The sequence below is a fragment of the Coregonus lavaretus genome (assembly GCF_964263955.1).
Source record: "Coregonus lavaretus genome assembly, contig: HAP1_SCAFFOLD_454, whole genome shotgun sequence".
Taxonomy (NCBI): Eukaryota; Metazoa; Chordata; class Actinopteri; order Salmoniformes; family Salmonidae; genus Coregonus; species Coregonus lavaretus.
In genome coordinates, this window is record NW_028167164.1 from 64,314 (window position 1) to 75,000 (window position 10,687).

The 10,687-nt window shown below is 43.8% G+C and overlaps 1 protein-coding gene across 1 annotated transcript in view; it reads left to right on the plus strand.

Annotated features, from left to right (window-relative positions):
• Nucleotides 1-566: 566 nt before the first annotated feature.
• The window catches only part of LOC311113823 (NLR family CARD domain-containing protein 3-like), a gene marked incomplete at both ends in the record, with an annotated part of 13,884 nt that continues 3,763 nt past the window's right edge, over nt 567-10,687 (plus strand). Inside the window, 5 exons of the mRNA XM_084189119.1 lie at nt 567-591; nt 3,243-5,043; nt 5,375-5,548; nt 6,789-6,962; nt 10,080-10,253. Of these exons, the coding sequence (XP_084045245.1) occupies nt 567-591; nt 3,243-5,043; nt 5,375-5,548; nt 6,789-6,962; nt 10,080-10,253 (2,348 nt within the window). The remainder of the gene's footprint in view (nt 592-3,242; nt 5,044-5,374; nt 5,549-6,788; nt 6,963-10,079; nt 10,254-10,687) is intronic.

The window sequence follows — 10,687 nt, forward strand, 5'->3', positions numbered from 1 at the left end:
GACATGTTTCTACAACCTTCTGAGTTCATATAGTTTAGTAATACCACTGTGGACATGTTTCTACAACCTTCTGAGTTCATATAGTTTAGTAATACCACTGTGGACATGTTTCTACAACCTTCTGAGTTCATATAGTTTAGTAATACCACTGTGGACATGTTTCTACAACCTTCTGAGTTCATATAGTTTAGTAATACCACTGTGGACATGTTTCTACAACCTTCTGAGTTCATATAGTTTAGTAATACCACTGTGGACATGTTTCTACAACCTGAGTTCATATAGTTTAGTAATACCACTGTGGACATGTTTCTACAACCTTCTGAGTTCATATAGTTTAGTAATACCACTGTGGACATGTTTCTACAACCTGAGTTCATATAGTTTAGTAATACCACTGTGGACATGTTTCTACAACCTTCTGAGTTCATATAGTTTAGTAATACCACTGTGGACATGTTTATACAACCTGAGTTCATATAGTTCAGTAATACCACTGTGGACATGTTTCTACAACCTTCTGAGTTCATATAGTTTAGTAATACCACTGTTGTCACGAACGTCGTATGAAGGAGTGGACGAAAGCGAAGCGTTAGTTGCGAACATACTTGCTTTATTTAATTAAAGCATACACACGAAATAACAAAACAATAAACGACTCGTGAAGTCCTCAGTGACAATGACCGAACACGGAACAAAAACCAACAAACACAAAGTGAAACACAGACAGTTAAATATGGCTCCCAATCAGAGACAACCAGCACACAGCTGACACTCGTTGCATCTGATTGGGAGTCACTCAGTCAAACATAGAAAATGACGAACTAGAAACACCCAACATAGAAACAGCACACATAGAATGAACACACCCTGGCTCAACATATAGAGTCCCAGAGCCAGGGTGTGACAGTACCTCCCCCTAAAGGCGCGGACTGCGACCGCGCCTAAATACGAGCAAAACAGGGGAGGGCTGGGTGGGCATTCCTCCTCGGCGGCGGCTCCGGCTCCGGGCTTGCCCACCACCCTCCAACAAACCCCCCATAGCGCCCCTGGTCCGGTCTGGCCCCGCTGGCTGGAGCTGGACTGGACGTAGCAGGGGCGGTAGGCTTCAGCTCCTTAGTGGAGCAGTTGAGCGGTACCTGAATTGGCACCGATGACCCAGGCACGGGTTGTGCCGGACTGACGACTCGCACCCTAGGCTTGGTGCGTGGAGCAGCGACGGGCCTTACCAGGCTGACGACTCGTACCCCGGGCTTGGTGCGAGTAGCAGGAACGGGCTGAACCAGGCTGACGACTCGCACCCCTGGCTTGGTGCGAGTGGCAGGAACGGGCTGGACCAGGCTGACGACTCGCACCCCTGGCTTGGTGCGAGTGGCAGGGACAGGCCGGGCTGGGCTGGCGACGCACACCGTAGGCTTGGTGCGTGGAGCAGGGACAGGCCGGGCTGGGCTGTCGACGCACACCGTATGCTTGGTGCGTGGAGCAGGGACAGGCCGGACAGGGCTGGCGACGCACACCGTAGGCTTGGTGCGTGGAGCAGGGACAGGCCGGGCTGGGCTGGCGACGCACACCGTAGGCTTGGTGCGTGGAGCAGGGACAGGCCGGACAGGGCTGGCGACGCACACCGTAGGCTTGGTGCGTGGAGCAGGGACAGGCCGGGCTGGGCTGGCGACGCACACCGTAGGCTTGGTGCGTGGAGCAGGGACAGGCCGGACAGGGCTGGCGACGCACACCGTAGGCTTGGTGCGTGGAGCAGGGACAGGCCGGGCTGGGCTGGCGACGCACACCGTAGGCTTAGTGCGTGGAGCAGGGACAGGCCGGACAGGGCTGGCGACGCACACCGTAGGCTTGGTGCGTGGAGCAGGGACAGGCCGGGCTGGGCTGGCGACGCACACCGTAGGCTTGGTGCGTGGAGCAGGGACAGGCCGAACCGTACTGGGAACACACACCACTGGCCTTAAACAGGGATCAGGAACGGGCCGGACCAGACTGGCAATACACCTCAGTACCTCTCGCCGTGCCTCTACAACTTCCTTCCCCCTTCTCACCAATGGCTCCCATAACCTGGTGGCCCTCTGAACTCGCCCCTTGTCTGCCTCCGTCAGCCCCGTCGTCCATGCCGTGTGCCCCCCCCCTAAAAATGTCTTGGGGTTGCCTCTCGCCTGTCCGACGTTGACCCGTTTGGCGCCGCTGCTCCTCTCTCCGTCGCCTCTCTACAGTCTCACTCCATGGCCGGCGATCCATCCCGGCCAGGATTTCCTCCCAGGTCCAGGACCCTTTCCCGTCCAATATCTCCTCCCATGTCCAGGCTGCCTGCTCCTGGACACGCTGCTTGGTCCTGGTATGGTGGGTTTTTCTGTCACGAACGTCGTATGAAGGAGTGGACCAAAGCGCAGCGTTAGTTGTGAACATACTTGCTTTATTTAATTAAAGCATACACACGAAATAACAAAACAATAAACGACTCGTGAAGTCCTCAGTGACAATGACCGAACACGGAACAAAAACCCACAAACACAAAGTGAAACACAGACAGTTAAATATGGCTCCCAATCAGAGACAACCAGCACACAGCTGACACTCGTTGCCTCTGATTGGGAGTCACTCAGTCAAACATAGAAAATGACGAACTAGAAACACCCAACATAGAAACAGCACACATAGAATGAACACACCCTGGCTCAACATATAGAGTCCCAGAGCCTTGGTGTGACAACTGTGGACATGTTATTCATTCCAGAGACTACTACCACTCAGAGAGCAGAGTATACTGTTCCCAGCTGTCTGTCTATGATCAGTATTAACATCTACAATCTCTCTCTCTCTCCTTTATCTCTGTAGTGGAAGGTCTACTCTGCCAGAGGATCAGTCCAGGTGTTCCGTGTGTCAGCAGGTGCTGAGGGATCCAGTCTCTATCACCTGTGGACACAGGTTCTGCAGACAGTGCATCACCAGATATTGGGAGAAACCTGCTCCTTCAGGAGACTATGACTGTCCTCAGTGTAGAAAGAGATCCAGAACACGTCCTGTACTACAGCAGCTGAGTCAACCCAATAAAACAAGAGGCTCTGAAAACAGTAAGACCACTTGCACACGTGGGCCAAGTCAATACCTTAATATGATTTACAGTAGTTAACTACAATATTATGAGATAATAGAAGTTACTGTAGTTGTGGAAGGCCCACTTTTCATCCTGTCAATGAATGTTTCTGATACACATCATTTTCCCTCTTCCCTTGTAGTGGATTACAGCCTGCAGAGAGCTATAGTAAACCATAAAGACAGTCTGAAAAGGAGGTATGAATGTGTGATAGAAGGCATGGAAAAAGCAGGGAATCAAACTCCCCTCAACAGGATTTACACAGAGCTCTACATCACAGAGGGAGAGAGTGAAGGGGTTAACAATGAACATGAGGTGTGGCAGCTAAAGACAGCATCCAGGACACCAACCTCACATGACACAGCAATCCACTGCAATGACATCTTTAAACCCATACCAGGCCAAGAGAGAAGCATCAGAACTGTGCTGACGAAGGGCATCGCTGGCATCGGAAAAACAGTCTCTGTGCAGAAGTTCATCCTAGACTGGGCTGAAGAGAAGGCGAACCAAGATGTGGATATCATATTTGTGCTTCCTTTCCGGGAGCTGAACTTGATTAAAGATCTCCAGTACAGTCTTCTCAGACTTTTAAATGGCTTCCACACAGAACTAGACATAGGCAATGCAAAGAAACTCACTGCCTGTAAAGCTATGTTCATCTTTGATGGTTTGGATGAAAGCAGACTTCCATTGGATTTCCAGCACAATGAAAAGGTGTCTGATGTCTCCCAGACATCGTCTGTCGATGTTCTGCTGACAAACCTCATCAAGGGGAATCTGCTTCCCTCTGCTCTCCTATGGATAACCTCCCGACCAGCAGCAACCAATCAGATCCCCCCTGAGTGTGTTGACCAGGTGACAGAGGTACGAGGGTTCAATGACCCACAGAAGGAGGAGTACTTCAGGAAGAGATTCAGTGATCAGGACCTGGCCAGCAGAATCATCTCACACATAAAGACATCAAGGAGCCTCCACATCATGTGCCACATGCCAGTGTTCTGTTGGATTTCTGCAATAGTCCTTGAACACATGTTGAGTACAGACAAGAGGAGAGAGATGCCCACGACTCTGACTGAGATGTCAATACACTTCCTGCTCATTCAGACCAGCCTGAAGAACCAGAAATATCATGGAAGAGATGAGATGGATCAACAGGAGCTCATGGAGTCAGATAAGGAAATTCTTCTGAAGCTGGGGAAGCTGGCGTTTGAAAATCTGGAGAAGGGTAATCTCATGTTCTATGAAGAAGACCTGAAAGAGTGTGGCATTGATGTCAAAGAAGCCTCAGTGTACTCAGGAGTGTGCACACAAATCTTTAAAGAAGAGTCTGTGTTATTTCAGAGAGTGGTGTACTGCTTTGTTCATCTGAGCATTCAGGAGTTTCTCTCAGCTGTCTACATGTACCATTGTTACACAACCAAGAACATGGATGCACTGAAGCCCTTCCTCAAGGGAAAGTCTAGAGCTGCATCTGAAGAGCTAACCTTGCATGAGCTGCTGAAGAGTACCGTGGATAAAGCCTTGGAGAGCAAGAACGGACACCTGGACCTCTTTGTCCGCTTCCTTCATGGCATGTCACTGGAGTCCAATCAGAAACTCCTACGAGGTCTGGTGACACAGACAGAAAGCAGTCCAGACAGCGTCCAGAAAACAATCCGTTCCCTGAAGGTGATGCAGAGGAAGAACATCTCCCCTGAGAGGTGCATCAATCTCTTCCACTGTCTGATAGAGATGAAAGACCATTCAGTACAGGAGGAAATCCAAGCGTACTTGAGGTCAGAGAATAGATCAAAAAAACTCACACTTTCTCAGTGTTCAGCGCTGGCCTACATGCTACAGATATCAGAGGAGGTTCTGGATGTGTTTGACCCGAAGGTATACAAGACATCAGAGGAGGGTCGTAGGAGACTGCTCCCAGCTGTGAGAGGCTACAGGAAAGCTCTGTAAGTATTCATGGAAATATCCCACATCAAAATACATTGTAGTTACAGCAGCATTTTTATTGGCTGACGGGCTCTGTAAGTACTCATGTGACTATCCCTCAGACCAAACTTTACTGTATGTAAGAACAACAATATTTTCATTGGCTGACTAAACTTTCTATCAGCTGAAAACTCTTAAACAAACTGTAATACAAACGGATCAGAAAAGTTGTAGCATTGAGACATCTATACACAGTGTTCACATTATTAGTGAAGAGGTAACTGTAAGCAGGGAAGCTAAATGTAACATTTTAATCCAATCTGTCCCTCATGGTATTTACTCTGTTGACAGACTCACTGGCTGTGAACTCACAGACACATCCTGTGAAGTGTTGGCCTCAGCTCTCAGTTCAAACCCCTCAAACCTGAGAGAGCTGGATCTGAGTAACAATGTCCTGAATGATTCAGGAGTGAAGCTGCTCTCTGCTGGACTGGGGAATCCCCACTGTAAACTGGAGACTCTGAGGTCAGTATTCCTGTAGTTGGTCAACAAGTGATAACTGTTCACCAGATCCACATGTGTTTACCAGGCACACATAGTCCACACCATATGTGTTTGGACAGTGAAGCTTACAGTTTTACATTTGGTGCTATGCTCCAGCATTTTGGATTTGAGATATAATGTTTCATATTAGGCGACAGTACAGAATGTCACCTTTTATTTGAGGGTATTCATACATACCTGTTTTACTGTTTAGAAATGAAAGCACTTAATGTATCTAGTTCTCCCATTTGAAAAAGTAATAAGTATTTGGACAAATTAATTTAGTCCAAAGTTTAGTATTTGGTCCCATATTCCTTACCTGCAGTGATTACATCAAGCTTGTGTTTCTACAAACTTGTTGAATGCATTTGCAGTTTGTCTTGGTTGTGTTTTGGATGATGTTTTTCCTAATAGAAACTGAATGGTGAATAATGTCCTGTAATTTTGGAGTCACTTCACTTGTATTGTCAGTAAGAATAGAAGATGTTTCTGAACACTTCTACATTCATGTGGATGCTACTATGATTATGAATAATCATGAATGAATCGTGAATGATGATGAATGAGAAAGTTACAGAGGAACAAGGATCATACCCCCTGTGTTATTGGTAATGGTGAGAGGTTAGCATGTTTTGTTGTAGCCTCTGTAACTCTCTCACTCATTATTATTCATGATTCATTCATGATTATTCTTAATCATGGCATCATCAGGATTAATTTAGTAGTGTTTAGAAACATGTTATCTACTCACTTAGACAGAAAATTACTCCAGTCATCATCCACCATTCAGTTACTATCGGGCAAAACATAACCCAAAACACAACCAAAACAAACTGCAAATGCAACCAACGAGTTTGGGACCAAATACTAAACTTTTGACTACTTTAATACACTATAAGTGAATTGGTCAGAATACTTTTGACTTCTTCAAATGGGGGACTAGATACATAAAGTCAATCTAAATCTGATACCTCACTGTCTGTCTTTTGACTGATACTGCTTTTTAAAATGGTCTGGTCAGTCTACTCAAATATTTGAACAATACATTTTTCCATCTACAAGCAATAATTTGATAATTTCAAATAATGATACATTAATTTATGAATAGATATGTCAGGTTTCAGGACACTGATATATCTGAATATGTTGAAAAAATATATTGCCACTATTTTCAACACCAAAGAATAGCAGTGTGGTTTTAATATGATTTGACTCTTTGCAGGCTGTCACGCTGTCTAGTCACAGAGGAAGGCTGTGCTTCTCTGGTCTCAGCTCTGAAGTCAAACCCCTCACACCTGAGAGAGCTGGACCTGAGTAACAATGACCTGAAGGATTCAGGAGTGAAGCTGCTCTCTGCTGGACTGGGGAATCCCCACTGTAAACTGGAGACTCTGAGGTCAGTATTCCTGTAGTTGGTCAACAAGTGATAACTGTTCACCAGATCCACATGTGTTTACCAGGCACACATGGTCCACACCATATGTGTTTGGACAGTGAAGCTTACAGTTTTACATTTGGTGCTATGCTCCATAATTTTGGATTTGAAATTGTTTCATATTAGGCAACAGTACAGAATGTCACTTTTTATTTGAGGGTATTCATACATACCTGTTTTACTGTTTAGAAATGAAACCACTTTATGTATGTAGTTCTCTAGGTCTACCATTTGAAAAAGTCATAAGTATTTGGACAAATTAATTTAGTCCAATGTTTAGTGTTTTAGTGTTTGGTCTTTGAATATTCTTTGCCTGCAGTGATTACATCAAGCTTGTGAATCTACAAACTTTTGAATGCATTTGCAGTTTGTTTTGGTTGTGTTTTGGATGATGTTTTTCCCAATAGAAACTGAATGGTGAATAATGTCCTGTCATTTTGGAGTCACTTCACTTGTATTGTCAGTAAGAATAGAAGATGTTTCTGAACACTTCTATATTCATGTGGATGCTACCATGATTATGAATAATCATGAATGAATCGTGAATGATGATGAATGAGAAAGTTACAGAGGAACAAGGATCATACCCCCTCTGTTATTGGTAATGGTGAGAGGTTAGCATGTTTTGTTGTAGCCTCTGTAACTTTCTCACTCATTATTATTCATGATTCATTCATAATTAATTTAGTAGTGTTTAGAAACATGTTATCTACTCACTTAGACAGAAAATTACTCCAGTCATCATCCACCATTCAGTTACTATCGGGCAAAACATAACCCAAAACAAACTGCAAATACAAACAATGAGTTCACAACCAAATACTCAACTTTTGACTACGTTAATACACTATAAGTCAAATGGTCAGAATACGTTTGACTTCGTCAAATGGGGGGACTAGATACATAAAGTGCTTTCATTTCTAAACGGTGAAACAGATACAGTGGGGGAAAAAAGTATTTAGTCAGCCACCAATTGTGCAAGTTCTCCCACTTAAAAAGATGAGAGAGGCCTGTAATTTTCATCATAGGTACACGTCAACTATGACAGACAAATTGAGAATTTTTTTCTCCAGAAAATCACATTGTAGGATTTTTAATGAATTTATTTGCAAATTATGGTGGAAAATAAGTATTTGATCACCTTCAAAGAAGCAAGATTTCTGGCTCTCACAGACCTGTAACTTCTTCTTTAAGAGGCTCCTCTGTCCTCCACTCGTTACCTGTATTAATGGCACCTGTTTGAACTTGTTAACAGTATAAAAGACACCTGTCCACAACCTCAAACAGTCACACTCCAAACTCCACTATTGCCAAGAGCAAAGAGCTGTCAAAGGAGACCAGAAACAAAATTGTAGACCTGCACCAGGCTGGGAAGACTGAATCTGCAATAGGTAAGCAGCTTGGTTTGAAGAAATCAACTGTGGGAGCAATTATTAGGAAATGGAAGACATACAAGACCACTGATAATCTCCCTCAATCTGGGGCTCCACGCAAGATCTCACCCCGTGGGGTCAAAATGATCACAAGAACGGTGAGCAAAAATCCCAGAACCACATGGGGGGACCTAGTGAATGACCTGCAGAGAGCTGGGACCAAAGTAACAAAGCCTACCATCAGTAACACACTGCGCCGCCAGGGACTCAAATCCTGCAGTGCCAGACGTGTCCCCCTGCTTAAGCCAGTACATGTCCAGGCCCGTCTGAAGTTTGCTAGAGTGCATTTGGATGATCCAGAAGAGGATTGGGAGAATGTCATATGGTCAGATGAAACCAAAATAGAACTTTTTTGTAAAAACTCAACTCGTCGTGTTTGGAGGACAAAGAATGCTGAGTTGCATCCAAAGAACACCATACCTACTGTGAAGCATGGGGGTGGAAACATCATGCTTTGGGGCTGTTTTTCTGCAAAGGGACCTGGACGACTGATCCGTGTAAAGGAAAGAATGAATGGGGTCATGTATCATGAGATTTTGAGTGAAAACCTCCTTCCATCAGCAAGGGCATTGAAGATAAAATGTGGCTGGGTCTTTCAGCATGACAATGATCCCAAACACACCGCCCAGGCAACGAAGGAGTGGCTTCGTAAGAAGCATTTCAAGGTCCTGGAGTGGCCTAGCCAGTCTCCAGATCTCAACCCCATAGAAAATCTTTGGAGGGAGTTGAAAGTCTGTGTTGCCCAGCGACAGCCCCAAAACATCACTGCTCTAGAGGAGATCTGCATGGAGGAATGGGCCAAAATACCAGCAACAATGTGTGAAAACCTTGTGAAGACTTACAGAAAACGTTTGACCTGTGTCATTGCCAACAAAGGGTATATAACAAAGTATTGAGAAACTTTTGTTATTGACCAAATACTTATTTTCCACCATATTTTGCAAATAAATTCATAAAAAATCCTACAATGTGATTTTCTGGGAAAAAAAATCTCATTTTGTCTGTCATAGTTGACGTGTACCTATGATGGAAATTACAGGCTTCTCTCTCATCTTTTTAAGTGGGAGAACTTGCACAATTGGTGGCTGACTAAATACTTTTTTCCCCCACTGTATGTATTAAAATACCCTCAAATAAAAGGTGACATGAAAACTTCTGTAAATAAGGTTTTTCTATATATTTGCAAACATGTCTAAAAACCTGTTTTCACTTTGTCATTATGGGGTATTGTGTGTAAATTGATGGGGAAAAAGAACTAATTTAATATATTTTAGAATAAGGCTGTAACTTAACAAAATGTGGAAAAAGTCAAGGGGTCTGAATACTTTTTGAATGCACTGTACATATGGTGTGGACTGTATACTCAATACAATCTAAATCTGATACCTCACTGTCTGTCTTTTGACTGATACTGCTTTTTAAACTGCTCTGGTCAGTCTACTCAAATATTTGTAATATGCATTTTTCTATCTACAAGCAATACTTTGATAATTTGTCATTTCTAATAATGAAACATTCATTTATGAATAGATATGGCAGGTTTCAGGACACTGATATATCTGAATATGTTAAAAAAAATATACTGCCACTATTTTAACCACCAAAGAATAGCAGTGTGATTTTAATATGATGTGACTCTTTGCAGGCTGTCAGGCTGTCTAGTCACAGAGGAAGGCTGTGCTTCTCTGGTCTCAGCTCTGAAGTCAAACCCCTCACACCTGAGAGAGCTGGACCTGAGTAACAATCACCTGAAGGATTCAGGAGTGAAGCTGCTCTCTGCTGGACTGGGGAATCCCCACTGTAAACTGGAGACTCTGAGGTCAGTATTCCTGTAGTTGGTCAACAAGTGATAACTGTTCACCAGATCCACATGTGTTTACCAGGCACACATAGTCCACACCATATGTGTTTGGACAGTGAAGCTTACAGTTTTACATTTGGTGCTATGCTCCAGCATTTTGGATTTGAGATAGAATGTTTGATATTAGGTGACAGTATATAATGGCACCTTTTATTTGAGGGTATTCATACATATCTGTGTTACTGTTTAGAAATGAAAGCACTTTATGTATGTAGTTCTCCCATTTGAAAAGGTCTTAATAATTTGGACATATTCACTTATATTGTATTGAAGTAGTCATAAGTTTAGTATTTGGTCCCATATTCCTTACCTGCAGTGATTACATCAAGCCTGTGATTCTACAAACTTGTTGAATACATTTGCAGTTTGTTTTGGTTGTGTTTTGGATGATA